This window comes from Rhinoraja longicauda, chromosome 6 (genome assembly GCF_053455715.1).
Source record: "Rhinoraja longicauda isolate Sanriku21f chromosome 6, sRhiLon1.1, whole genome shotgun sequence".
NCBI classification, from domain to species: Eukaryota; Metazoa; Chordata; class Chondrichthyes; order Rajiformes; family Arhynchobatidae; genus Rhinoraja; species Rhinoraja longicauda.
In genome coordinates this window covers 21,207,619-21,234,913 of record NC_135958.1, presented here as the reverse complement: position 1 = coordinate 21,234,913, position 27,295 = coordinate 21,207,619, and the positions used below count along the sequence as shown (strand labels likewise).

Genomic DNA, 27,295 nt, shown 5'->3' with positions numbered 1-27,295 from the left:
AGATCGGGGATTTGAATGTATGGCTGAGGGGCTGGTGCGGGGAGCAGGGATTTAGATTTCTGGACCACTGGGATCTCTTCTGGGGTAGGGGTGACCTGTACAAAAGGGACGGGTTACACCTTAACAGCAGGGGAACCAACATTCTGGCAGGCAGGTTTGCTAGTGCTACACGTGTGGCTTTAAACTAAGTCGTGGGGGGGAGGGGTTGACAAACTGGCGGCGCGCACGGACGCAGCGGCTCACAGCTCTCCCTTTCGGTGCGTTTTATGTGTGTTATCTGTGTTATGTCTGTTAGTCAAATTTAGTCAGGAAAATCAGGAAAATCAGGCAAATCCTACCTACAACCGAAAGGATCTTCTGTTCATAGGATTCCAGTGCAATCGGGACCTTGTGCGCGAATTTCCACACCCGCGAAATATACCGGAAGAGATAGCCAGGACACCGGGCGCTCCGTGGATAGTTGTCGGCACGAACAGGCGTCGCAGGCGGAGGAGAAACAGGAAGCAAAAGCGAGGATGCCGGTCCGGTATACTTGCCAAGCTAAAGAGACAGCCACACAAACCACCGCTACCCAGCATGTTTCTCACCAACGCCAGATCCATCATCAACAAAATGGACGAACTAAAACTACAGATATCAGCAAACAAACTCGTGGAGGACTGTTGCATTCTCTTAGTAACAGAGACATGGCTTCATCCACTTATCCCAGACGGAGCCATTGAGCTAGCCGGGCGTACAGCGTTTCGTTGGGACAGAAACATCGACTCCGGTAAGAGCAAGGGGGGGGGGGTTATGCATTTACGTGCACAACAGCTGGTGCACTAACATCCAAATCATAGATAGCCACTGTTCTCCTGATCTGGAGTCCCTAACAGTTAAATGCAGGCCTTTTTACCTTCCTCGCGAATTTACAGGGGTTATAGTAACAGCAGTCTACATCCCACCGAATGCTAACGCTAGCACAGCTTTAGGCTACCTGCTCGGTGCAATAAACTCACAACAGAGCACATATCCAGAAGCAGCCCACATCATAGCCGGGGACTTCAACCATGCAGACCTAAAGTCAGTTCTCCCGAAACTTGAACAACACATAAGATGTGCTACCAGGGGGAAAAACACACTAGACAAGGTTTACTCAAATATTAAGAAGGGTTTCAGGTCAGCACCACTACCACACCTGGGGCAGTCAGATCACCTGTCCATATTCCTAACTCCAGTATACACCCCACTCAGGAGGAAAGCTCCAGTCACCATAAAGACTGTTAAGACATGGCCTGAAGGAGCTTCCTCGCAGCTGCAGGATTGCTTCGAAAGGACCAACTGGGATATTTTTGAGGATCATGACTTGGAGGAGTACACATCAACTGTACTTTGCTACATCAAAAACTGTGTTGACAATGTCACCGTCGACAAACGCATCCGGTTGTATCCCAATCAAAAACCCTGGATGACAAAGGATGTCAGGTCTCTCCTCAAGGACCGTAACACCGCCTTCAGGTCTAGTGATAGAGCTCTATACAGTGCTGCTAGAACCAACCTGAAGAGAGGCATCAAGGATGCCAAAGCGTCCTACAAGAGGAAGATTGAGGACCACTTTTCCAACAATGACCCACGGCGGGTATGGCAAGGCATCCAGCACATCACCAACTACAAGACCAGCAACCGCACGACTGCCGACGGCGACGCCTCGCTGGCAGAGGAACTTAACTGTTTCTTTGCTCGTTTCGAGGTGAAAGCTACAGTGGCAGACATAACACCCTCTCCAGCACCTGACAGCAACACCTTCACTGTGCAGGAGTATGATGTTAAGCGCGTGCTCAGAGCAGTGAATCCCAGGAAAGCTGCAGGCCCCGATGGTGTGACGGGCAGAGTGCTGAGGGAATGTGCAGACCAATTATCTGAGGTCTTCACAAAAATCTTCAACCTGTCCCTTTTAACATCCACCATCCCTCCCTGCCTGAAGTCCGCCACAATCATCCCACTGCCGAAAAAGTCTGTCATCAGCGGTCTTAACGACTACCGTCCGGTAGCACTCACACCGGTCATCACAAAGTGCTTCGAGAGACTGGTCCTGCAGCACATCAAAGCCAGCCTCCCACCCACCTTCGACCCACACCAGTTTGCCTACAGAGCAAATAGGTCTACAGGGGATGCCATCGACACTGCTCTTCACACTGCACTGACCCACCTTGAACACCAGGGGAGCTATGTGAGGATGCTCTTCCTCGACTTCAGCTCTGCCTTTAACACGGTCATCCCGAGCAGACTGGTCACCAAACTTTCCGACCTTGGATTTTCCCAAACCATCTGCCAATGGATCAAGGACTTCCTGACCAACCGCCCCCAGACCGTCAAAATAGGCCCTCACCTCTCCTCCACCATTACACTGAGCACCGGCTCACCACAGGGCTGTGTGTTGAGCCCCATCCTTTACTCCCTCTACACTCACGACTGCGCCCCCACCCATCCCACCAACACCATCATCAAGTTCGCGGATGACACGACTGTGGTTGGACTCATCTCAGAAGGAGATGAGACAGCCTATAGGGATGAAATCCAAAGGCTGGCAGCATGGTGTTCAGTGAACAATCTGGTCCTGAACTCCTCCAAAACAAAGGAACTTATAATTGACTTTAGAAAAACCAGTGGAGATTACGACCCACTCTACATCAATGGGGTCTGTGTGGAAAGGGTACCAGCTTTCAGGTTCCTGGGTACGCACATCGCAGAGGATCTTACCTGGTCTACCAACACCATCACCACAGTAAAGAAGGCACAGCAGTGACTCCACTTCCTGAGGATCCTCAGGAAAACCAACCTGCAGGAGAAGCTCATGTTGTCCTTCTATCGCTGCTCCATCGAGAGTGTGCTGGCATACTGTATAACCACATGGTATGCCAGCTGCTCAGAAAAGGACAGGAAGGCCCTTCAGAGGGTCATCACGACGGCCCAGAAGATCATCGGCTGCTCACTGCCCTCCCTGGAGCACCTGTTCAGACTACGCTGCCTCAGTAGAGCAGGCAAAATAATAAAAGATCCATCCCACCCCGGCCACCTTCTGTTTGTTCATCTGCCCTCTGGTCGACGTTTCAGGTCGATCAAATCCCGAACAAACAGACTTAAGAACAGTTTTTACCCCAGGGCCATACGAGAACTGAACACTACCTTTGCACTAGGCAACACCGTTAAAAAATCTTGTACTTAATATAATTGTATTTAATTGTATTTATGTATTTATTTGTTTTTGCATTTATTGCATATATGTTTGTACGCACCGTCAGGATTGGCTATTTTTTAATTTCGTTGTACTCGTTGCAATGACAATAAATGAATATTATTATTATTATGGAGTTAAAGGGTAAGCGAATACAGGAGAAACTGTAAAGGACTCTCGAATGAATGGGAAGGGAAGTTCTAGAAGGGATATGAGAGTAAGGTCAGGGCTAATTGTGACCGGTGTGGGAGGGGAGGTTAATACCGAAGTTAAAATGTTGTATTTAAATGCGCGAAGTATAAAAAATAAAGTGGATGAGCTTGAGGCTCAGTTAGACATTGGCAAGTATGATGTTGTGGGAATCACTGAGACATGGCTACAAGAGGACCAGGGCTGGGAGCTGAATATTCAGGGGTACATAACCTACAGAAAAAACAGGCAGGTGGGGAGAGGGGGCGGGGTAGCTCTGTTGGTAAGGAATGATATTCACTCCCTTGCAAGGAGTGACATAGAATCAGGAGATGTAGAATCAGTAGGGATAGAGATGAGGAATTGTAAGGGTAAAAAGACCCTAATGGGAGTCATCTACAGGCCCCCAAACAGTAGCCTCGACATAGGGTGCAAGTTGAATCAGGAGCTAAAATTGGCATGTCGCAAATGTAATGCTACGGTGGTCATGGGAGATTTCAACATGCAAGTAGACTGGGAAAATCAGGTTAGTAATGGACCCCAGGACAGAGAGTTTGTGGAGTGCCTCCGAGATGGATTCTTAGAACAGCTTGTACTGGAGCCTACCAGGGAGAAGGCAATTCTGGATTTAGTGTTATGTAATGAACCTGACCTGATAAGGGGACTTGAGGTAAAAGAGCCATTAGGAGGCAGTGACCACAATATGATAAGTTTTACTCTACAAATTGAGAGGGAGAAGGGAAAATCGGAGGTGTCAGTATTACAGTATAGCAAAGGGGATTACAGAGGCATGAGGCAGGAGCTGGCCAAAATTGACTGGAAGGAGGCCCTAGCAGGGAAGACTGTGGAACAACAATGGCAGGTGGGAATAATGCAGAAGTTGCAGGATCAATTTATCCCAAAGAGGAGGAAAGATTCTAAGGAGAGTAAGAGGCCCCCATGGCTGACAAGGGAAGTCAAGGACAGCATAAAAATAAAAGGGAAGAAGTATAACATAGCAAAGAAGAGCGGGAAGCCAGAGGATTGGGACTCTTTTAAAGAGCAACAGAAGATAACTAAAAAGGCAATACGGGGAGAAAAGATGAGGTACAAGGGTAAACTAGCCAATAATATAAAGGAGGATAGTAAAAGCTTTTTTAGGTATGTGAAGAGGAAAAAAATAGTCATGGCAAATGTGGGTCCCTTGAAGACAGAAGCAGGGGAATTTATTATGGGGAACAAGGAAATGGCAGACGAGTTGAACCGGTACTTTGGATCTGTCTTCACTGAGGAGGATACAAACAATCTCCCAGATGTTCTAGTGGCCAGAGATCCTAGGGTGACAGAGGAACTGGAGGAAATCCACATTAGGCAGGAAAAGGTTTTGGGTAGACTGATGGGACTCCAGGCTGATAAATCCCCAGGGCCTGATGGTCTGCATCCCAGGGTGCTTAAGGAGGTGGCTCTAGAAATTGTGGACGCATTAGTGATTATTTTCCAATGTTATATAGATTCCGGGTCAGTTCCTGTGGATTGGATGGTAGCTAATGTTATCCCACTTTTCAAGAAAGGAAGGAGAGAGAAAACGGGAAATTATAGACCAGTTAGTCTGACATCAGTGGTGGGGAAGATGCTGGAGTCAATTATAAAAGACGAAATTGAGGAGCATTTGGATCGCAGTAACAGGATCGTTCCGAGTCAGCATGGATTTACGAAGGGGAAATCGTGCTTGACTAATCTACTGGAATTTTTTGAGGATGTAACTAGGAAAATTGACAGGGGAGAGCCGGTGGATGTGGTGTACCTCGACTTTCAGAAAGCCTTCGACAAGGTCCCACATAGGAGATTGGTGGGCAAAATTAGAGCACATGGTATTGGAGGTAGGGTACTGACATGGATAGAAAGTTGGTTGACATACAGAAAGCAAAGAGTGGGGATAAATGGGTCCCTTTCAGAATGGCAGGCAGTGACTAGTGGGGTACCGCAAGGCTCGGTGTTGGGACCGCAGCTATTTACAATATACATCAATGACTTGGATGAAGGGGTTAAAAGTACCATTAGCAAATTTGCCGATGATACAAAGCTAGGTGGCAGTGTGAACTGTGAGGAAGATGCTATGAGGTTGCAGGGTGACTTGGACAGGTTGTGTGAGTGAGCAGATGCATGGCAGATGCAGTTTAATGTAGATAAGTGTGAGGTTATCCACTTTGGTGGTAAGAATAGGAAGGCAGATTATTATCTGAATGGTGTCAAGTTAGGAAAAGGGGACGTACAATGTGATCTGGGTGTCTTAGTGCATCAGTCACTGAAAGGAAGCATGCAGGTACAGCAGGTAGTGAAGAAAGCCAATGGAATGTTGGCCTTCATAACAAGAGGAGTTGAGTATAGGAGCAAGGAGGTCCTTCTGCAGTTGTACAGGGCCCTAGTGAGACCGCACCTGGAGTACTGTGTGCAGTTTTGGTCTCCAAATTTGAGGAAGGATATTCTTGCTATTGAGGGCGTGCAGCGTAGGTTTACTAGGTTAATTCCCGGAATGGCGGGACTGTCATATGTTGAAAGACTGGAGCGACTAGGTTTGTATACACTGGAATTTAAAAGGATGAGAGGGGATCTTATCGAAACGTATAAAATTATTAAGGGGTTGGACACGTTAGAGGCAGGAAACATGTTCCCAATGTTGGGGGAGTCCAGAACCAGGGGCCACAGTTTAAGAATAAGGGCCATTTAGAACAGAGATGAGGAAAAACTTTTTTAGTCAGAGAGTTGTGAATCTGTGGAATTCTCTGCCTTAGAGGGCAGTGGAGGCCAATTCTCTGAATACATTCAAGAGAGAGCTAGATAGAGCTCTTAAGGATAGCGGAGTCAGGGGGTATGGGGAGAAGGCAGGAACGGGGTGCTGATTGAGAATGATCAGCCATGATCACATTGAATGGCGGTGCTGGCTCGAAGGGCCGAATGGCCTTCTCCTGCACCTATTTTCTATTGTCTATTGTCAATGCTGAATTCACCTATTTCATTTGGTTTTTTTTTTACATTAGAGAAACTGGACAGTTCTGCTGTGAGACTATTCAAACAATTCTAGCTGAGTTTTTCCCTCTTCACAGATACTGCCCAATGTTTCAGAATTCTCTTTTAGTTTCGGGTTTCAGCATAACTTTGACCTACATTGCAGATGTAACATGTCTGGGTTGGCTTCTCTGACTTCCTCTTTAAGCGATGAATATGTAAACAGCATGATCACTTTGACAACCCTGACCTCAGCCTATCAGAGAGGTTCTTTGTATTCTCTGTATTTTTCCCACCCTCCCAAACCTTCTCTTCAATTTTAACTATTTCTTTTCCACAGATACTGTTTGAACTTTGAATTTACAACATCAGCATTTTGGTTTGGTTTTCACAGGGCCGGGGTAAAAGAACTGGTTGGGTGGGATTTCAAGCTGCTCCATAGAAAACAGATATTTGATGTGCTCAAAGCCTGGAGTAAATGTAATACTTCAATCTGGAATGTCTTCATCACAAAAGCATGAAGTAATATGATGCAATTCTGTCAGACTTTTATATTTCATAATCTGAAACTATGAAATCATTAAATATTTCTTCATTCTGCCTCATCTCGTTAAAAGTGAAATGACTTATTTGATTCCATTTCTAAAAAATAGTAAACATAATTCATGCGTGGGAATAATTTCTAAATATGCATTTCAAACTTGCCAAAAAAATTTTTTACACCTGTAAAGTGAAGGAACTGACCTGCTGATTATAGAGCAGCAAGGTTTGCAGTAAATGGCATGATTCATGCCTGGAAAATACTGTTTATTGAGATGTGTGTGTGATAGAAAATTGTAGTGAGCTGATGTGTGTGGCTGCTGAATTTCTCATCATAACGGACCAGTTCAGATCATTCCTGTTACAGCACAACACAAGCCAAGAGCTTCCTTTAGCTGCTCGCCTACAAATATTAAGATGTCCTTAATATATAATGTTCTGTTTTTCAAACAGTGAAAAAGCTGTGAAGAAGCTGCCATCGCCACAGCCTGTAGGGCAGACAGCAGGAACAAAGGTTGCAAAGGCCAATGCAGAGAGTGCAAAACCTGCCGAGAACAGAGAGGGAAGGAAGAAGGAACGCCTGCCCCGCACACCACCCAGGAGGTCAGACAGAGACTTCCATCGGCAATCATTCCTGGATAAGCCATCTTGTTTAGATTAAAGCTGTCGTTTCTCACATCATACAGTGCAACACCAACAGGAAATGCATGATAGGAAAGAAAAATGATTCAATTCTATCGGCAGTCCAGCAGTTTAAATTTCCCTATCGCCATTGTGTGATTCTGAATCATTTTAATACTACTTTTGAACATCTTTTTAGTAACTTAACCGTTATGCTTCTGTACTCGGTAAATTTCTTTCACAGAGGGCACGGGTTTACAGTGCGAGCGGAAATATTTAAGAGAGATCAGAGGGACAGGTTTTTCACACAAACGGTGATGGGTATATGGAACAAGATCCCAGAGGAGGTGACATATGGAACAAGTTGCAGGCACAATTACACCATTTAGAACATAGAACTATGCAACACAGGACCTGGCCCTTCTGCTCACAATGTCTGCTGAACATGATGCCAAGACCAACTCTACACAATATCCATATCACTCCATTCCCTGCATATTATGTGCTTAACCAAAAGCCTCTTAAATGCCACTATCGTATTTGACTCCACCACCACCCTCGGCAACAGGTTCCAGGTCCTCTGTGTAAAAAAAAAAAGACACCTACATATCTCCTTTAAACTTTGTTCCTTTCCCCTGAAAGCTATGCCCTCTGGTCTTTGATGTTTTCATCCGGGGCAATATGTTCTGACTGTCTATCCTATACGCATCTCATAATTTTGTATACTTAGATCAGGTCTCCTCATAGCCTCCTGCATCCAAGCGAAAACAAACATATAAAAGACATTTGCACTGTTGCACATATAGTAACGGTTTAGAGCAGGGGTGTCAAACTCATTTTAGGTCACGGGCCGGAATGAGCAAAATGCGACTTCATGCGGGCCGGATCAGTTGTGCAAGCGCGCGCATGCTCCCACAGCTTTCGTTGCCTTCGTTTTTTCAACCTGCTCTCAAATGGCCTAATTCTGTTCCCCTGTCTTATAGTCTTTCTACAGTGTTTATGTTTTGCCCACAATGGGCTGGTTGGATGGTGAACAATCAAACAGCAGCTACCTGGCATGGTGAAAGATGGTCTGTCCATCATCTCACCTGAAGGTCCCGCTCCCAATCCTTCTTATGTCTTTCTTCCTTCCCCTCACATCCTCTTCCCACACCTCTCATATCCTTCTCTCCCTCACCTTCTCCCTCACCTGCCCTCTCCCTTTCCTCAGCCTATCCCTTCTCTCATCCCCACTTCCTTCCAACTACTCCTCTCCCTTACTTCATCCTCTCTCTTTCCTTCGTCCCTAAATCCCCCCCCTTCCCTCATCCCTAAACACCATTCCTTCTCACATCTGCTCCCTTCCTCACCCCCTCCCTCTCTACTTCCATTCTTTACCACCCTTCCCTTGGCACCCTCACTTCCCTTCCTCATCCTTAAAAAACCTCCCTTCCCTCATCTGCTCCCCCTCCCCTTCCTTTACCACCACCCTCTCCCTTCTCTTCCCTATTCCCGCATAACTACCAGCACGTCTTCACATCCCACCTAACCTTGTTCCCACCCTGCTCCCACCCTGGAGAGCTCCCACCCTCCCACCCTGGAGCTCCCACCCTGGAGAGCAGCTCAGATTTTGGATCGCTGGCTGCGGCCCCAATCACAGTGCGGCGACTTCCCACCAGCCTCTATCCACGCACTCGCCTGGGTCTCAGGTACATGGTGGCGGTCTCTGTGGCGGCAGCCCAGGTACTTCCAGGTGTCCACAACAATGCTGACTCCCAATGTTCCCCAGCGCCAGCGCCAGCCCCTTCTCGCCCACGTCACCGCATGGCCGGATATGGGCGTAGCTTCCACTCACCCCCGGGAGCTGGAGGTGACAGCTGCAGATTGGACTTGCATTTTCCTTCTGCGCAAATTTAATATTTCCTGCGAGGTTAAGCGGTCATGTAGCTCACTTTCTGTGTATAGTCCCACAGTGTTGGCTTTTCCACAAATCATCCCGTGGGCCGGATTGGACCCCTTCGCGGGCCGGTAGTTTGACACCCCTGGTTTAGAGGATACAAGACCAAGTGGACCCGTTGGGCCCAAACCACTCCTGCATTGGTGCAGTACTCTCTCCTCCCCCACTCCTCCCTCCCCTTTCTCCCCCCACTCGCTCCACCCCTCTCCCCCCTCACTCCCTCCTACCCTCTCCCCCCCACTCCCTCCTCCCCTCTCCCCCCCACTCCCTCCTCCCCTCTCCCCCCCACTCCCTCCCACCCCTCCCTCCCCCCTCACCACCCTCCCCTCCCTCTCTCCCCCGTCCCCCCCACCTCCCTCTCCCCCACAGGGTTGCCTCTCCTGCATTGGTGCAGCACCCTCCTCCCCTCTCCTCCTCCCCCCTCCCCTTCTCCCTCCTCGACACCCTCCCTCCCCCACCCCCCCCCTTCTCCTCTCGTCCCTCCCTCTCCCCATCCCTCCCTCCTCCCTCCGTAGCATCTCGGCCCGGGCGGCCACCATTGGTGGAGCGGGGATGATGGGGAGAGAGTCCCGTCCCGGTGCGGGAATGTTCAGTGGTAGACGGCGGCGGCTCTCCCACTGTTGCTGAGCCACTGGACTGGGCGGCGTGGGTAAGGCGCTGAGCCGGCCAGGGAGAGGAGGGGTGACGGGGGAGCTGAGGGCAGGCCCAGCGCCAGGCCTCAGCCTCCACCTCCACCAATGCCCTACCTCTCTGCCGCTGCTGCTGCCGCCACCTTTCCCCTTGGCCCACCTCTGGCTCACAGTTACCCGGTCACGTCCAGGCCCTGGCTCCGGCTCTAGCTTCCCCCAGCACCAGGCCTGGCTCTCCCGCCCCCAAGAGACAGGCAGCCGAGCCCTGCTCAACGGGCCCCAACTGCGCAGGCGCGGATGATTTTGTTCTGCGCACGCGCGATGTGGCGGCCATCTTATGTAAGTACCAGGTCAACGGAGCCCCAACTGCGCATGTGGTCTTTTAAACTTTAAAATGAGAATAACTTTACAAATATAACACTGCTGTCAATGAAACTTCTTCCATAGGACCATGGGACGACGGTGAGTAAGGTGGGCCTAAAACTGTCATGCTATCGTGTACCATTTTGGCTGTAGTTCAGGAACAAGCGAACAAACAAGAGTTTTAGTAGATAGATGGGCCAAACATAAACAAATGGGGTTAGTGTAGATACCGAGCCATCTTGACTGACCTAGACATTGGGCAGAAGAGCTCTTTTCCATTCTGTATAGCTATATACATCTGAGGCAAGATGCACTTTCTGCAGCTACCCTCTTCCGTGGGTTGCCTCCACGGAAGTTATACGTTATTTCAAAGGAATTTAACAGGAAGGAAGCTGCAGTAATAGAGAGTGCAGAAGAGATTTACCTGGATGTTGCCTGGAATGGTGGGCTGCAGAGTTGAGCGGAGAATGGACAGTCTGCCTCTTCCGTGCCTCCCTTTTGAACTTCAATGCCATGAGATGCCACGCTATGTCATTGGCAGTCCAGCATCATGTTCATAAATTGTGCTGGGCTTTTTAAAGTTTACATTAAAACATTGGAAAAGTGCTGATTATTAGAATTTGCTTCTGCCTTGCTTTCCCACTGCATTGACTATGTTTGAACAGGAAAGTATGGTGGGAGGAGGGAGAAAGAAAACAGGTAATTATAGACCAGTTAGTCTGACATCAGTGGTGGGGAAGATGCTGGAGTCAATTATAAAAGACGAAATTGCTGAGCATTTGGATAGCAGTAACGGGATCATTCCGAGTCAGCATGGATTTACGAAGGGGAAATCATGCTTGACAAATCTACTGGAATTTTTTGAGGATGTAACTAGGAAAATTGACAAGGGAGAGTCAGTGGATGTGGTGTACCTCGACTTTCAGAAAGCCTTCGACAAGGTCCCACATAGGAGATTAGTGGGCAAAATTAGGGCACATGGTATTGGGGGTAGGGTACTGACATGGATAGAAAATTGGTTGACAGACAGAAAGCAAAGAGTGGGGATAAATGGGTCCCTTTCGGAATGGCAGGCAGTGACCAGTGGGGTACCGCAAGGTTCGGTGCTGGGACCCCAGCTATTTACGATATACATTAATGACTTAGACGAAGGGATTAAAAGTACCATTAGCAAATTTGCAGATGATACTAAGTTGGGGGGTAGTGTGAATTGTGAGGAAGATGCAATAAGGCTGCAGGGTGACTTGGACAGGTTGTGTGAGTGGGCGGATACATGGCAGATGCAGTTTAATGTAGATAAGTGTGAGGTTATTCACTTTGGAAGTAAGAATAGAAAGGCAGATTATTATCTGAATGGTGTCAAGTTAGGAGGAGGGGGAGTTCAACGAGATCTGGGTGTCCTAGTGCATCAGTCAATGAAAGGAAGCATGCAGGTACAGCAGGCAGTGAAGAAAGCCAATGGAATGTTGGCCTTCGTAACAAGAGGAGTTGAGTATAGGAGCAAAGAGGTCCTTCTACAGTTGTACCGGGCCCTGGTGAGACCGCACCTCGAGTACTGTGTGCAGTTTTGGTCTCCAAATTTGAGGAAGGATATTCTTGCTATGGAGGGCGTGCAGCGTAGGTTCACTAGGTTAATTCCCGGAATGGCGGGACTGTCGTATGTTGAAAGGCTGGAGCGATTGGGCTTGTATACACTGGAATTTAGAAGGATGAGGGGGGATCTTATTGAAACATATAAGATAATTAGGGGATTGGACACATTAGAGGCAGGAAACATGTTCCCAATGTTGGGGGAGTCCAGAACAAGGGGCCACAGTTTAAGAATAAGGGGTAGGCCATTTAGAACGGAGATGAGGAAGAACTTTTTCAGTCAGAGGGTGGTGAAGTTGTGGAATTCTCTGCCTCAGAAGGCAGTGGAGGCCAGTTCGTTGGATGCTTTCAAGAGAGAGCTGGATAGAGCTCTTAAGGATAGCGGAGTGAGGGGATATGGGGAGAAGGCAGGAACGGGGTACTGATTGAGAGTGATCAGCCATGATCGCATTGAATGGCGGTGCTGGCTCGAAGGGCTGAATGGCCTACTCCTGCACCTATTGTCTATTGTCTAGTGTCTATTGTGATGTGAGAATGACCTTTTGTAATTTTGGATTTACTTTTATTTAAGTAGGAAGCAACTGACATCATCATAGAATCAGAACTGTACAGCACAGGAACTAGTTTACAAGTAAAACAGTGCTAGAATAACCTAGCGGGTCAGGCAGCATCTCTGGAGGTCTCTTGGATCTACCTCATCCATGCCAACTATAAATCCAGTGTATACTTATTCCATTTACCTGCATTTGCCAGTATCTCCAGCATGCCTATCTAATGCCTGCGCCTTTTAAATTTTGCAACTGTATCTGCTTCTATCATCATACTGCCCTCTGAAAAAATTAATCTGCAGATCTCCGTTAAATTTTTCTCCCCTCACCTGAAATCTGTGCCCTCTAGTTTAAGACGCCCCTGCCCTTGGGAAAAAAGACTCTCGCCATCTACCCTCTATATGCCTTTTATCATTTTATAAACCTCAAAGGTCCCTCCTCAGCCTCCTATGGTCCAGTGAAAATAATCCCAGCCTGTCCATTCTCCGCTCATATCTGCAGCCCTCCATTCTAGGTATCATTCTGGTGAATCTCTTCTGCACCCTCATTATTACTGCAGCTTCATTCCTGTTGAATTCCTTTGAAATAGTGTAAAACTGCTAATTGAATAGTTCGGATACAGGTTTTAAATAAATCCATTGCAATAAACATGATCAGTACTTTAAGTCTTTATCTGCTCAATTAAACCCAAATTATATTTGTTGTTAGCAGGCAGACCGCAAGTGCTAGTGGGAGTGATAGTGGCAGCAGCTACAGTGGGTCAAGTTCACGTTCACGGTCGCATTCTCGTTCAGTATCTCGGTCAACATCAGCGTCTGGCTCACGGTCTGCATCGGGTTCCCATCGATCCAGGTAAAGTGGACATACTCCTATCCGCAGTAATCATTCAGGTAATCAGTCCTTGTAATGAGTGGGGTGACCCTGAATGATTGGTCTGAGGAAATTTAGGCCACTTCAGGATCTTAAAATTAGAGACAAGAATAGCATTAACTTCTGGTTCAGGACCACCATCCAGTGAAGCCTGTTTGAACATCCATGGTGGGTTTTGGGCAAATTTGGTTATAGTGTCCCTTTTGAGAATAGCCCAGCAGCACCACATGAATCATGGCTACTTGTCCAACGTGACAAATGTTCGGACGAATAAAGTCAGGGCAATCGCGATTGTTACACGCTGCCTTCTGACTTAAACAGAGTGTAAACTAAAACTGAATCCTGAAATAAAAACTAACATTCGACAAGTATGACATTGTGCAGAAAAAGAGAGTTAACATCTCGGGTTCAATATCCTTTGTTCATTATGAACATTACTAATGACCTTTTTCGAGAAACAAATCCAACTTTTTAACACTTCCACAGCTGCCATGGTGGGATGTGACCCTGGTCTCTGGCTTATTGGTCCATGCATGTGAATTATCAGTTGACTCAACTGCTGTGCCTCTTAACACATAACCCTGCAGCGTTAATAACTAAATTGAATTGGTGCCATTGCTAGTGAAGTCCCTTCAACACAAGACAGATAATTCGCCTCTGGCAGACCAGCTCAGAGTATGACTGCTTGGGTGTCAATTCAGTTGAGTGTAAGAACAAAATAAAACTTATGTTCTCCTCTCTTGTTTAAAGAAAGTTTCATGTTTGATAATATGAATGAGATCAGATGCTTGATGTATCAGGGACCTGAATTGGTACCTCCATGAAGTGTTGTAAAGAATGTGTTTTTGTTCCAGGTCCCTCAGCGTGAGCAGTGTGTCATCTGTGTCAAGTGCATCGTCAAGCAGCAGCTCTGTCAGAAGTGCTGACTCTGAGAACATGTATGCAGATTTAGCCAGTCCCGTGTCCTCTGCAAGCTCCCAATCGCAAGCCCCTGCTCAGCAGCAGAAGCAGAAGGAAAAAGGTGCGTGCTACCTCTTGGAGTGCAGGAACTCGGGCCAGTCCGAAGACATTGTTGTGTCTTCAGCCTGAGTTTGAATTTAGTTTATTGTCATGTGTACCCAGGTACAGTGAAAAGCTTTTGTTGCGTGCTAACCAGTCAAAAGCTTTTCACTATACCTCGGTACAAGTGACAATGAACTAAACTCAGACTCAAACCCAGTGATGTGAGGGACTGCGACCTGGGACTATTTGCTGACGTTAAGGAGACCTGTCACCAGGCATTTGCACCAGCTCTTTGTTACCATTTGTTGGAGAACTGTTTCTATCTCGGATGCAGTGGCATGACATGACTGCTCAAATTCCAAGTGAATGGCCTTTCTGAACTGAGGCAGTGATGTTTGGCATGTGTCATACTTTAGATGATTATGTAATTAAATTAAAATATTCAATTTGGATCATGCCTCAAATCTTGGCAACAGTCAGTAACAAAGAATTTCCAAATGTGATGTGTACTAAAGTAATATGAACTGGTTTGAACAATAATTCTACGAACCCACCAAGGAGAGGACAATCCCTCGGATCCTCAGTTCCAGTTGGCCTTGTAGCCTAAGTTTATTAACTGCATTCGTTGGTCTGCTGTGGTGATTCTTTAACGTGTTATTTTGGTTACCGTGCCAATGCTCTGGGCAGTAAATCTATGTGATGTGATAACAGAACTGTTTGAATGTCTAAGTATGGGGGAGGCAATATGGTGGTTAAATCACAGGTTTAGATCCAAGAGGCAGGGGCTCGAATCCCACCATGTTAGTGAGACATTTAAATTCAACGTTAGTCTCATCAACCATGACATTACCGGTGAGAATTAATCTGATGCTCTCCTGAAGGGCGTGAGAAAGTCAGCCGACCTTGCCCGCAAGTATCTACCACAGCCCTGAGCCAGGCCCTTCAGCCCACCAGGTCCATACTGACCAAATATCTTCCGACACAAAATTCCCATTTATTCCCCTCATATCTTCATCAGTTGCCCCCACAGCTGCCCTGATGTTTCTGGCACTCCAACAGTATGGCCAATTAACCTCACCTTCAGACCATTGGGAGGAAACTGAAACACTTGGACAGAGCACGCAGGGTCAACGTGTAGATTCCACACAGTCAGCACCCAAAGTTAAGATCAAACCCTAGTTGCTGGAGCTGTGTGAGTTTGCATGTTGTCCCTGTGACCGTTTGCTTTTCCCCGGGTACTCACCGGTGTACCCACAGTGTGGGCATTAGTGGTGAAGTTGGAATTTACTCGGTCCAGAATTGCCCCAAGCTGAGATGATTAAACATCAACCATGTTGGTTGGTCTTGAGTCACATGTAGACCAGACTGTGATAGGATCTTCCAGGTGATGGTAGAAGGAAGGCTGTACCTTGGTACTGTCTGTGCTTGTGTGTAAAGTGATACTGTGTTCATTCAGCATGATACTTTTGTACTCGTCAGTAAATTGATGAGAGTGTGAGCCAATCAAAGGTATGGATGAGTAAATTGACTCGGTATGGCAGTGGGAGGAATGAAATGGTTGCTTTCTATTTTATTTCTTGCAAGTATTAGAACACACACAGAACTATTCAATTACATTGTGGTTTAACCGAGTGGTACGGTTTGATTGTGTTTTTTTGTTCTCCACCTTCACCTGTTTCCATGAAAAAAAAAAAAATTGGACTAGTTTAGAGGGGCTTGTTGGTCAGTATGGATGAGTTGCACCCATTGCACATGTTGGTGGGTCTGGAGTAACATGTAGACCAGACTGCGCTAGGGTCTTCCAGGTGATTGTGTTGTGTAACTCTGACTCTATTAATGTGTAAGAAGGAACTGCAGATGCTGGTTTAAACTGAAGATAGACACAAAAAGCTGGAGTAACTCAGCGGGACAGGAAGCATCTCTGGAGAGAAGAAATGGGTGACGTTTCGGGTCGAGACCCTTCTCCATTCCTTTTCTCCAGAGATGCTGCCTGTTCCGCTGAGTTACTCCAGCTTTTTGTATCTATCTTCTGGCTCTATTAACCTTGTTTTCCAGAAATCTTCAGGGTACTATTATAAGATTGTCAATTTTATGCAAAAAATACAAACTTTAAATCTAAAACTAAGGGTTACTGTCTAAAAATAAGTGGTGCCCATTTAAGACAGACGAGACAATATTTTTTCGCTGAGAGTGATGTGTCTGTAGGACTTCCTAAAGTGAAAACAGAGTCTCTGAATATTTTTACAACAAGGGAGTGAAATGTTGAGGTTACAATCGCATCAGTCCTGACCTGAAAGTAAATGGTGGTGCAGACTTGATGGGTTGAGGGGTCTCCTACTGTTTCTCATCTGTCCGCTCTGAGCTCTGTCTGGTTTGGTTTAGTTTAGAGGTACATTGTGGAAACAGGCCCTTCGACCCACCGCGTCAGTTCCAACTAGCAATCACCATACACGACTTCTAGATCAGAGACAATTTACAGAAGCCAATTAACCTACTAACCCGCACATCTTTGGAATGTGGGAGGAAACGGGAGAACCCGGAGAAAACCCATGTGATCACAGGGAGAATGAACAAACTCCACCCATGTACAGACAGCACCCATAGTCAGAATCGAACCAGGGTCTCTGGCGCTGTGTGGCAGCAACTCTACCGCTGTGCCACTATCTTGCAAGATCTGTCGACTCAGATTATAATACATCAAGTGCTCAACCAATTACTTGTTAATGTAAGAAGGTTACCACTCCCACCAGTACTCAGACTGAGAGTTGCAGATTCCCACTGCACACTGCGTGAAAACCTTTATCACCTAAAAGGTATGTTGTTTCAAAACCCTTCATATCCTTATTTACCGATGTTTAAATGGCAACTTATCAGATGATTTACACGCTAAAAGGTTCCTCAGCAATTTAGTGCACATCACTTCCAGTGAAGATATCCTTCATTAGTTATGTTTCTTCAATGTTAATAAAATCTGAGATTTGTCATTTGTTTGTCATTTTTCAACCCTCTGTACTTGAATCTCTGAGGGAACAATACTTAAATATTTCCATCACCTTCAGTAAAACCCAAGAAAGAGGAGACCCCAAGGGAGAAGGAGCGTGAAGAGAGGCGAAAACGTGAGATTCCACCACAGCCGCAGAAGACCTCTGCACCAAAACCTGCCCAGATCAGCAAACCCCCACAGCTTGTCTACAGTGCACACAAGGATATCAAACTGACCCTGCTAAACAAGGTAACATGTCCGCACACAACACACCAAACTGGGTTTTCTATTTTACTTCTATTTATCTGATAGAAAAGTTGGAGCTGGGAAGCTGCTTAAGTCTGCTCGGCAATTGTTCCTGAGGTAATCGAGGTGCTGGACACACGTCAGTGACGGTAGAGGGTGGAGCGAGTCTAGAACCAGAGGAAGAATTTATCCCTCTTGGCTGAGAGTTTTTGTGGCCCTTAGCTGTCGGCTGCAATCCTAGTGTGTATTTACTAAGTTAGATTTCAAATAAGTAAGAGAATCCAGGGTTATTGTGAAAACAGGAAGGTGGACAAAGTTCAATCAATAAGATACCTCCCATTCTTCTGGACTTCAATGAGTAAAGTCCAGCGAACCTTCTCTTAACCACCTCTCATGTAAAAATATCTTCCCTGAAATAGGATCCTAAATATTTGAAGCAGCTTCAATGAGATTTTACTAGTGCCTTGTATACTTGCATTAAGACTCTCCTGCTTTGAAATACTCCAACTCTATTTTCTTGTGGATGCTTTAATCCAGCTTTGGGACTTGCAGGTATCCAGAGTTTAATTCACTGTTGAACTGTCTCTCCATTCACTTGAGTCACATTGCTTCAGGAAGATTAGGTGTGAGTGTAATGTGCCTCTGTGCTACAAGAGAGTGCTGGGTCTGTGCTTGAATTTGATCCTTTGTCTGTTGCAGCCTGCTGACAAGGGCACAAGGAAACGGTACGAACCTTCTGATAAAGAGCGGCCATCCTCTCCACCTTCCAAACGGGTCGCCCTGTCTCCTGAAAGAGGTTTGTCATTTCATATTAACAGATCACATAGGATAAATTGTGTGGTTTCCTACAACTAAATGTGTACAACTCGTGGGGAGTACAGGGCAGGTGACTAATGTTGGAACAGAAGTATTGACAGAGCATAGAACAGTACAGCACAGGATGTCTGTGTTGTGTAATACCAAGTTAAACTAGTCTCCTCTTCCTAAATGTGCTCAATATTCCTCCGTTCCATGCATATCCATGTACCTATGTGAAAGCCTCTTAAAACGCCACCCTTGGTAGTGCGTTTCAGGCCCCCACCACTCTGTGTGTAATAAATAAATCTTGCCCCGCATATTTCCATTAAACTTTTCCCCCCTCTTGCACCCACTAGTCTTTGATATTTCCACCCTGGGAAGAAGGTTCTGTGTCTCTTATCTATGCCTCTCATTATTTTATTTACTTCTATCTGGTCTCCAGAAAAAAACAATCCCAAGTTTGTCCAACCTCTCCTTATAGCTAATGCCCTCTATAACGGACAGCACCCTGGTGAACCTCTTCTGCAACCTCTTCAAAGCTTCCACTTCCTTCCTGTAATGGAGTGACCAGACTGCACACAGTAGGATCTGACTATAAACTTTCTTCAATATATCCCCGTGTTGTAGCAGGACGACAACACAGCTCGTCTCCGCTCTAGACCAAGTCATTGCCCCAAGAGGTATCTCTATGTACTGCACTGGCCTCAGCGTAGGGTTTTGCCTGTACCTCCCCTAGCCCCCACTCTCCAAAGACTAGACTTCTTCCACTTAAGCTCAGACAAACTACTTGGAGCGAGTAGCTGTGCAGAGATTTTAAATTTACAATGTAGGAATGAACTGCAGATGCTGGTTTACACCGAAGATAGATACAAAATGCTGGAGTAACTCAATGGGACATGCAGCATGTCTGGAGAGAAGGAATGGGTGATGTTTCGGGTCGTGATCCTTCTTCAGACTGAGAGTCAGGGGAGAGGGAGTCGACAGATATGGAAAGGTAAGGTGTGAAAATAACAGATCAAAGCAGATGGTGGTAAGGAAATGTAGAATGGTTCATTGTTAGCTATGGGGAAGGTGACAACGAGGCATATAATCAGTAATATTTAATCAGAAGGATAGTAGAACTAGTCGGAGAACTAAAATGGGAGAGGGAGGGAAAGCAAGGGTTACTTGAAGTTAGAGAAATAAATTCAAACCGCTGGAGTATTGATTTCTCTAACTTCAATTAACCCTTGCTTTCCCTCTCTCTCCGTCCCTCCTCCATCCTAGTTCTCTGACGTTCTACTCTCCTCCTGATGAAATATTACTGATTGTATGCCTCGTTGTCACCTTCCCCTCAGCTGACAATGAACCATTCTACATTTTCTTTTTTTCACATGCTTTGTTCTGTCATTTTCACATCTTCCCCTTCCATATGTCTAGACTTCCTCTCCCCTGACTCTCAGTCTGAAGAAGGTTCTCCACCTGAAATGTCACCCTTTTAAATTTACATTGCAGGTACAGCTATGGTTCCTAGTGCGAGTCTTGGATCAGAGCCTCTGTTTCTTTCTAATTCCTGCCTCTCTGATTCAGGACATCGGGAGCGGAAGCCATTTGGGAGGCCACCGTCACCAAAGGGTGATCGCCAGAGTACCCGGGTGCCACCAATGATGCGGTCTTCTCCTGCCCAGGCAGACAGGTAGGTGCACATGTTGTGGAACACATCACATAGGGGTAACATGGCTGAATTATCAGTGAAAACCTTTGGCCTGCAGAGGTTCAGAAGGTGAAAGTATGCGAGAATGCTGAGTGGGGACAAGGTCTAATCACACGATTGTTTCACGCCCTCTTACAACACATCATGCTGGTGGTTCCAAAATACTGCACATTGTGTTGCTGTACAGTGCAATATGGTGACGGTTGCTGCATTGTAAAATACAAGGAATGCAAGAGCAATGCATTACATCCGAGCTAGTGTTACACCAAACTTACCGTGACTTTAAATGCATCTGAATATTAAAGCAAAGTATGTTATGGAGGAAACTAGAACAAGAGCACATCTTACTTGGTGTGGGTGAAGTTGTAACCTGTCTTTTACTTCCCAGTATTTGTCACTACCAGCGGTATAAAACCTGCAAATACTGGAGTTGTTCCACAGCAAGCTAGTTCCATTTGCCTGCGCCTGGTTCATTTCACTCTCAATCGCTGCGCCAGTGTCAGATGTACCCTCCAGCAATGCTATCTAGCTATGAGTGTTTGATGTGCAATACCTTGGTTTTCATTTGATGTCCATCTGCTGGACCCCAGCACTGACTAAAGCAGGTAAAGACCAGTTAGTGAACATCCAAAGCCCCTCACAACCAGCTTCTCTGCATCCACTACACCCTCTTCGGTGACGGTCAGAAGGAATGGAAGTAGGAGCAGGCCATTCGGCCCTTCGTGCATGCTCCATGTTCAATCATCGACCTCTGCCTCACTTTCCTACACTGATCCCAGATCCCTCAATGGAACATTGCCAATATTACCCCGCTATACAAGAAGGGAGCAAAGAGGAATAGTGGGAGCTATAGACCGGTTAGTCTGACTTTAAGTGGTTGGTAAGAGTCCATTATAAAGGATATGATTAGGGAGTACTTAGAAATTCATGATAAAATAGGCTGAGGTCCGCATGGTTTTGTGAAGGGGAGATCTTGCCTGATAAATCTGCTGGAATTCTTTAGTCATAGAGTGTTACAGTGTGGAAACGCCCTTCGGCCCAACTTGCCCACACCAGCCAACATATCCCAGCTACACTAGTCCTACCTGCCCGTGTTTGGTCCATACCCCTCCAAACCTGACCTATCCATTTACCTGTCTAACTCTTTCTTAAATGTTGGGATAGTCCCTACCTCAACTACCTCCTCTGGCAGCTTGTTCCATACACCCACCACCCTTTGTGTGAAAAAGTTGCACCTCAGATTCTGATTAAATCCTTTCCCCTTCACCTTAAAACTATGGCCCTCGATTCACTTACCCTGGGCAAGAGACTCTGTGCATCTATCCAATCTATTCCTCTCATGATTTTATACAACTCGATAAGATCACCCCTTATCCTCCTGCACTCCAAGGAATAGAGTCCCTGCCTACTCAACCCCTCCCTATAGCTCAGGCTCTCTATCCCTGGCAGCATCCTTGTAAATCTTCTCTGTACCCTTTCCAGCTTAACATCTTTCCTATAACATGGTGCCCAGAACTGAAGAAGTAAATAGTTGGATAGATAAAGGAGAGTCAGTGGACATTGTTTACCTAGATTTTCAGAAAGCCTTTGTTAAGGTGCCACACGTGAGGCTGCGAAGGAAGACGAGTGCCCATGGTATCAAAGGGCAGATACTAGCATGGATAGCAGGTTGGTTGGATGGCAGAAGGCAAAGAGTGGCAATAAAAGGGGCTTTTTCTGGTTGTCTGCCAGTGACTAGCGGAGTTCTGCAGGGGTCGATGCTGCAGCCGCTGCTCTTCACGTTGTATATTAATGATTTGGATGAGGGGATTGAAGGCTTTGTGGTCGTGTTTGCGGATGATATGAAAATAGGTGGTAAGGCAGGTAGTGCAGAAGGACTTGGACAGGTTGGGAGAGTGGGCAGAGAATTGGCAGATGGAATATAGTGTTTCAAAGTGTGGAGTCATGCATTTTAGTAATAGGAATAAAGGCGTAGACTATTTTCTAAATGGGGAGAGAATCCAGAAATCAGAGGTGCAAAGGGACTTGGGAGTACAGGTGCAGGATTCCCCCAAAAATTATCTTGCCAGTCGAATTGGTAGTAAAGAGGTCAAACGCAATGCTAGCATGTATCTCAAGAGGGCTAGAATACAAATTTTAGGAAGGGGAAGCAGGAAGGGGGGGGGGAGGAGAGGATGTTGCACCAATGCAGGAGAGGTTTAGGCCCAACGGGTCCACTTGGTCTAGTCATTTATAAAACACTCCCATTTTCTATCAAATTGATGATCTCTGATTTTCTACATTTAAGTTCCCTCTGCCATCTCTCTAACTGAAGAATATTGCCCATCTCATCTATTTCTCCTGAAGCCCTCTGCATCTTCCTGACTAACACTGCCAGCCAGCCTTGTGTCATCTGAAAACGAGGATCCATTGCACCGTATCCCATTTTCCAAATGTTTGAACAGCTGGGTCCCAGGCCCTGTGATACCCATCAGTCACTACCACACTACATTGTCAGCAAACGCACAATAATCACCAGGATATGACAATGATATGGTACATACTAATTTTGTTTAATAACCTGTTGCATGCCACCTGATTGAAGTGAACTTTCAAAATCCAAATACTGTACATCACATCATCCTTCCCCAACTATTCTCAGACACATCGAATAGAAACAGACCATTTGATAACCTCAAGAATTTCAAATGGTTTGTCAAAGATCCATAACTCTATGTTGAGTCTGCCCAAACCTTTTATTATGTAAAAGGTACACTGTTACCACTTATTTAATGGAGTTGGTACCCACCATGAGGTTCCTCTGTGGCACCAAGAAGAAAGTATAGGACAGATGTGGACATTTATACACATTGCCATTGGTGTTGAAGAGGAAGTCATTACACCCAGTGTAAGCTCTGAGACCAGTTGGTATTGAGCAAAACACAGAGTGCTGGAGAAACTCAGTGGGTTAGCCATTGCCTGTGGAGGGAAAGGCAGCAGACATTTCAGTCTGAAGTAGGGTCCCATTCCAAAACGGCATCTCTCCATTCCCTTGCATAGATGTTGCCCTACCCGCTGAGTTCCTCCAGCACTTTGTGTTTTGCTCAAGGTTCCAGCATTTGCAGTTTATTTTGTCTCGTGGTATTGGTTTATTTTTGTCACATGTACCAAGATACAGTGGAAAAACATTGTAGTTGGGGGTGGTGCAGTGGGAGGCTTGCTGCCTAGTGGTGTCAAAGACCCAGGTTGTAATGGACAAGATAGCAAGGAACATAAGAGCAAGGTTCTTTACCAGTGAAGTAATAAATCTGGGCATTTGTTGACATGCACCAGATATTAACCTTATAAAAAAAATTGCTACAAAACCCCAACTGATTAAATAATATCCATTTTAAACACTTGGCTTTGCCCTTGTTTTCTGCATGTGATGCGTCCCATATTTTCTGCGTGTGATGCCATTCACATGTTTTCTGTGTGTGACGCAGTCCCATGTTTTCCGCATGTGATGCCATTCACATGTTTTCTGCGTATGACACCAGTCCCGTGTTTCCTGCACGGGATGCTGATGCAGTTGATTTTTCATGTCCTCAGACAATTTGGAATGGGCAAGAAATGTTGGATACCAAGCATCATCTACCTGAGAACACATCCGAAGAAAGATTCAATTCACCTGATTGGATGTAATTTAACCTTATTTCCTCTCCTTTTCAGAAAACGGGCTCCGTCACCCCAGTCAAAGGTCTCGAGTAAAGTGACCAGCGTATCTTCAAGCTCCAAGTCTCACGACGTGGCAGCCTCTGCCACTGCTGCATCCTCTGCAAAGTCGAGTAAATCCAACACGTTATCCCGCAGGGAGGAACTGCTGAAGCAGCTGAAGGCAGTCGAGGATGCCATTGCCCGAAAGCGAGCAAAGATCCCTGGCAAGGTCCAGTAGTCATGCCCTACTGACAGGGACTGTGGTCGTTTGATTAGAGACAGCTGTCAGTATTTTCAGTGATTAAATCCGTGATTTATTTCAGGAAGCAGCCATGTTGGGGGGGCGGCTCTTTGAGTACCTCACTGCCATCCTCCCAACCTTCTGATGTCCCAGCAGGGGTGATGGTTGCAGAGTTACTGCAGATGTACCACCTTTCTGTTCTTCCTCAAATTGGAAGATGCTACAGACTGTGAGCTCGGTCACGCATTTAACACAGGCTGACATTGCAGTGGCATTCTATTCAACCCAAGCAGACAGCAACAGGAGTTGGACTGGTGGAACCTGACCCTGGAGATGCCACACCTTTTACACTGCTTCAGAAGATCTTAGTGTGTGTGTGTGTGTGTGTTGTCTGAAGGAATTCCTCACGTTTACATTGTGTTACCAGAGAGGGGGTGAATGTGCTGTCAAACACTGCTCTCTTTCTTCTCCCACACCACCGCCCATCATAACCATTTTTTGGTCAAATTGTTCTTCTGCCTTCCCAAATAAATACTCATTCTTTTATTTTACACTTTTTCCAAGTTTTTTTTAAAATGTCATACACTGACCTTATGGTTATGTTGAATGTGTAGGTTGAAGTTTTGGACCTCTTTCAAAAGATCATTTGGTTAATGCACACAGCTGAGGAATTGTGGTAAAGCAGGTTTTTTTGTGCTTATAACATCTGCTGAAGTTGTGAGGACAGAGTTTCAATTGAACGGGGAAATAAATGTTCAGGATTGACTTTTTTTTACATGACTTTAATAAAGGATTTACTAGTTGTAAAGAATCGGAACAGTTTTGATTTGCAAACCAGCCTTAAAATAATGGAATCGAGTCTGTCAACGCTCACACTGAAGCACTGGCTGCTGGGGCTTTGTCACTCACACTGAAGCACTGGCTGCTGGGGCTTTGTCACTCACACAGAGGCACTGGCTGCTGGGGCTTTGTCACTCACACAGAGGCACTGGCTGCTGGGGCTTTGTCACACACTGAGGCACTGGCTGCTGGGGCTTTGTCACTCACACAGAGGCACTGGCTGCTGGGGCTTTGTCACACACTGAGGCACTGGCTGCTGGGGCTTTGTCACTCACACAGAGGCACTGGCTGCTGGGGCTTTGTCACTCACACAGAGGCACTGGCTGCTGGGGCTTTGTCACACACTGAGGCACTGGCTGCTGGGGCTTTGTCACACACTGAGGCACTGGCTGCTGGGGCTTTGTCACTCACACTGAGGCACTGGTTGCTGGTGCTTTGTCACTCACACTGAGGCACTGGCTGCTGGGGCTTTGTCACTCACACTGAGGCACTGGCTGCTGGCTACATGTTGACACTCACTGAGGCACTGGCTGCTGGGGTCTGTGTCGCTCACACTGAGACTGGCTGCTGGGGTCTGTCGATGCTCTCACTGTGACACTGGCTGCTGGGATCTGTGTCAACACTAGCACTGTGACACTGACTGCTGGGATCTGTGTCAACACCAGTGGCGTATCTAGGGTATGGCGTATCTAGGGTATGGATATGGGGCGGACCGCTGATTGGCCATTGGCCAGGCCGGGGAGGGGGCAGTGAGTGGCGGCGCGGCAGTGCGCGCCCAGGGAGGCTGTGTCCTGACCTGCACGGAGCAGTGGCACGGCACAGGGCAGCGCAGCACAGAGCCGGCTTTGCAGGACAAAGCTCCAGCTCCAGCAGCAGCAGTGCACCCAGCCAGCACTCCACTCCAACACAACCCAATGCAAAGAAAATGATCATCAGCGAGGAAAACCACTGTGGTGCACGTGACCCAACTCACTCCACCCTCACCCCCTGCCGTCGCACACACCATCCTCCCTCCCTCTCCCTACTGTCACTCTACACGTGTACTTTTTCTTTCCTCTCCACCCTAGCTTCTCCTCGAGTCACCATCTGTTACACGTATCCAACTCCCCGCCTCTGCCAGTCGTGCACACTAAGTGATCTCGCGGGCCGGCGAATGCCTTGGGTCGGTTCGTTCGTTCAAAGTGAGGAGAGGGAGTCAGATGTTTGGACAGTGGCGCAATTTTGGTGCTTTCCATAGGCGCTGTTTCCCGTAGATACGCCCCTGGTCAACACTAGCACTGTGACACTAGCTGCTGGGGTCTGTGTCTCTCTCACTGTAATTGGATGCTGGGAGATGCCAGATTTCACGTTGCTGATGATAAATGTGGGGCTGTGACAGGCTCCAGAATGTGTAGTTTCTCTTCCTAAGCCTTCAGCTGGAGGAGTTCTGTCACGTGCCATCGCCGCCAATTGTTCTGAGATATGGAATGATCCACCCTCACCCTCTCCTGAAGCCTCGCCCTCACCCTCTCCTGAACCCTCTGACTCACAGCCTCCACACCAGATGCAATGGGACCTGGTGCACAGCTGACATCAGAAGCCCAAACCTTCCACCTCCTAATCCCAGCAGCAGGTTTGTGGATGCACATCCTTTCTTAACATTAAACCATGTAGGCTGGAACTCTGCTGCTGGGCCGCCAGAGGACTTAGAATGTATAGATTGAAGTCAAGTTATAGGAACTTTGCAATGTGATAGATAACCTTTGTCAATGGTGCCTTTGATTAAGGAGTGACCTCAGTATGCAACATCCGAGGCAAAGGTCGGGTCCGAAACCATCCTCGATCATTATTGTTAGCACTAACATCTGTCATTATTATCAGACATCATTGTTACACATCCGGCGGTTGGGGCCATGCACTACTAATTTGAGTTACTTTCATCATCAGTCAGGCTAGCCAGCCCCAGCTCAATAGTGGCAGAGCAAGGCATCTGTAAATTCACTGTACCAACTGCAGGGTAATTGAGGGCAAATTTCCCTTGATCGTGTGCTATTGGGTGACTAAAACAGTTTTGTTTTGCAAGTCCAGTGACGGGTCCAAGACTCAGATCCACGTGGACTTCAGGTATTTCCCATTCCTTAGATAAACACAAAATGCTGAAGTAACTCAGCGGGTCAGGCAGCATCTCTCGATAAAAGGAATAGGTGACATTTCGGGTCGAGACCTTTCAGACTCGACCCGAAATGTCACCTATTCCTTTTCTCCAGAGATGCTGCCTGATCTGAGTCTATCTTCGGTGTAAACCAGCATCTGCAGTTCCTTCCAATGCATCTCCCATTCCTTGTTGGGTTAC

General features: G+C 46.7%; 1 protein-coding gene across 8 annotated transcripts in view; it reads left to right on the top strand.

Moving 5' to 3' along the window:
• zc3h18 (zinc finger CCCH-type containing 18) overlaps positions 1-24,910 on the top strand; it is a 120,995-nt gene extending 96,085 nt beyond the window's left edge. For 5 of the 8 annotated variants that reach the window (XM_078400685.1, XM_078400687.1, XM_078400690.1 and 2 more), the window contains 7 exons: positions 7,382-7,531; positions 13,324-13,467; positions 14,340-14,506; positions 17,547-17,719; positions 18,416-18,512; positions 20,084-20,189; positions 23,898-24,910. In XM_078400685.1, coding sequence (XP_078256811.1) covers positions 7,382-7,531; positions 13,324-13,467; positions 14,340-14,506; positions 17,547-17,719; positions 18,416-18,512; positions 20,084-20,189; positions 23,898-24,120 — 1,060 coding nt within the window. In that variant the 3' untranslated portion in view covers positions 24,121-24,910. The remainder of the gene's footprint in view (positions 1-7,381; positions 7,532-13,323; positions 13,468-14,339; positions 14,507-17,546; positions 17,720-18,415; positions 18,513-20,083; positions 20,190-23,897) is intronic. The other 3 variants (XM_078400691.1, XM_078400686.1, XM_078400689.1) reach the window with 2 other exon arrangements.
• Positions 24,911-27,295: the final 2,385 nt, after the last annotated feature.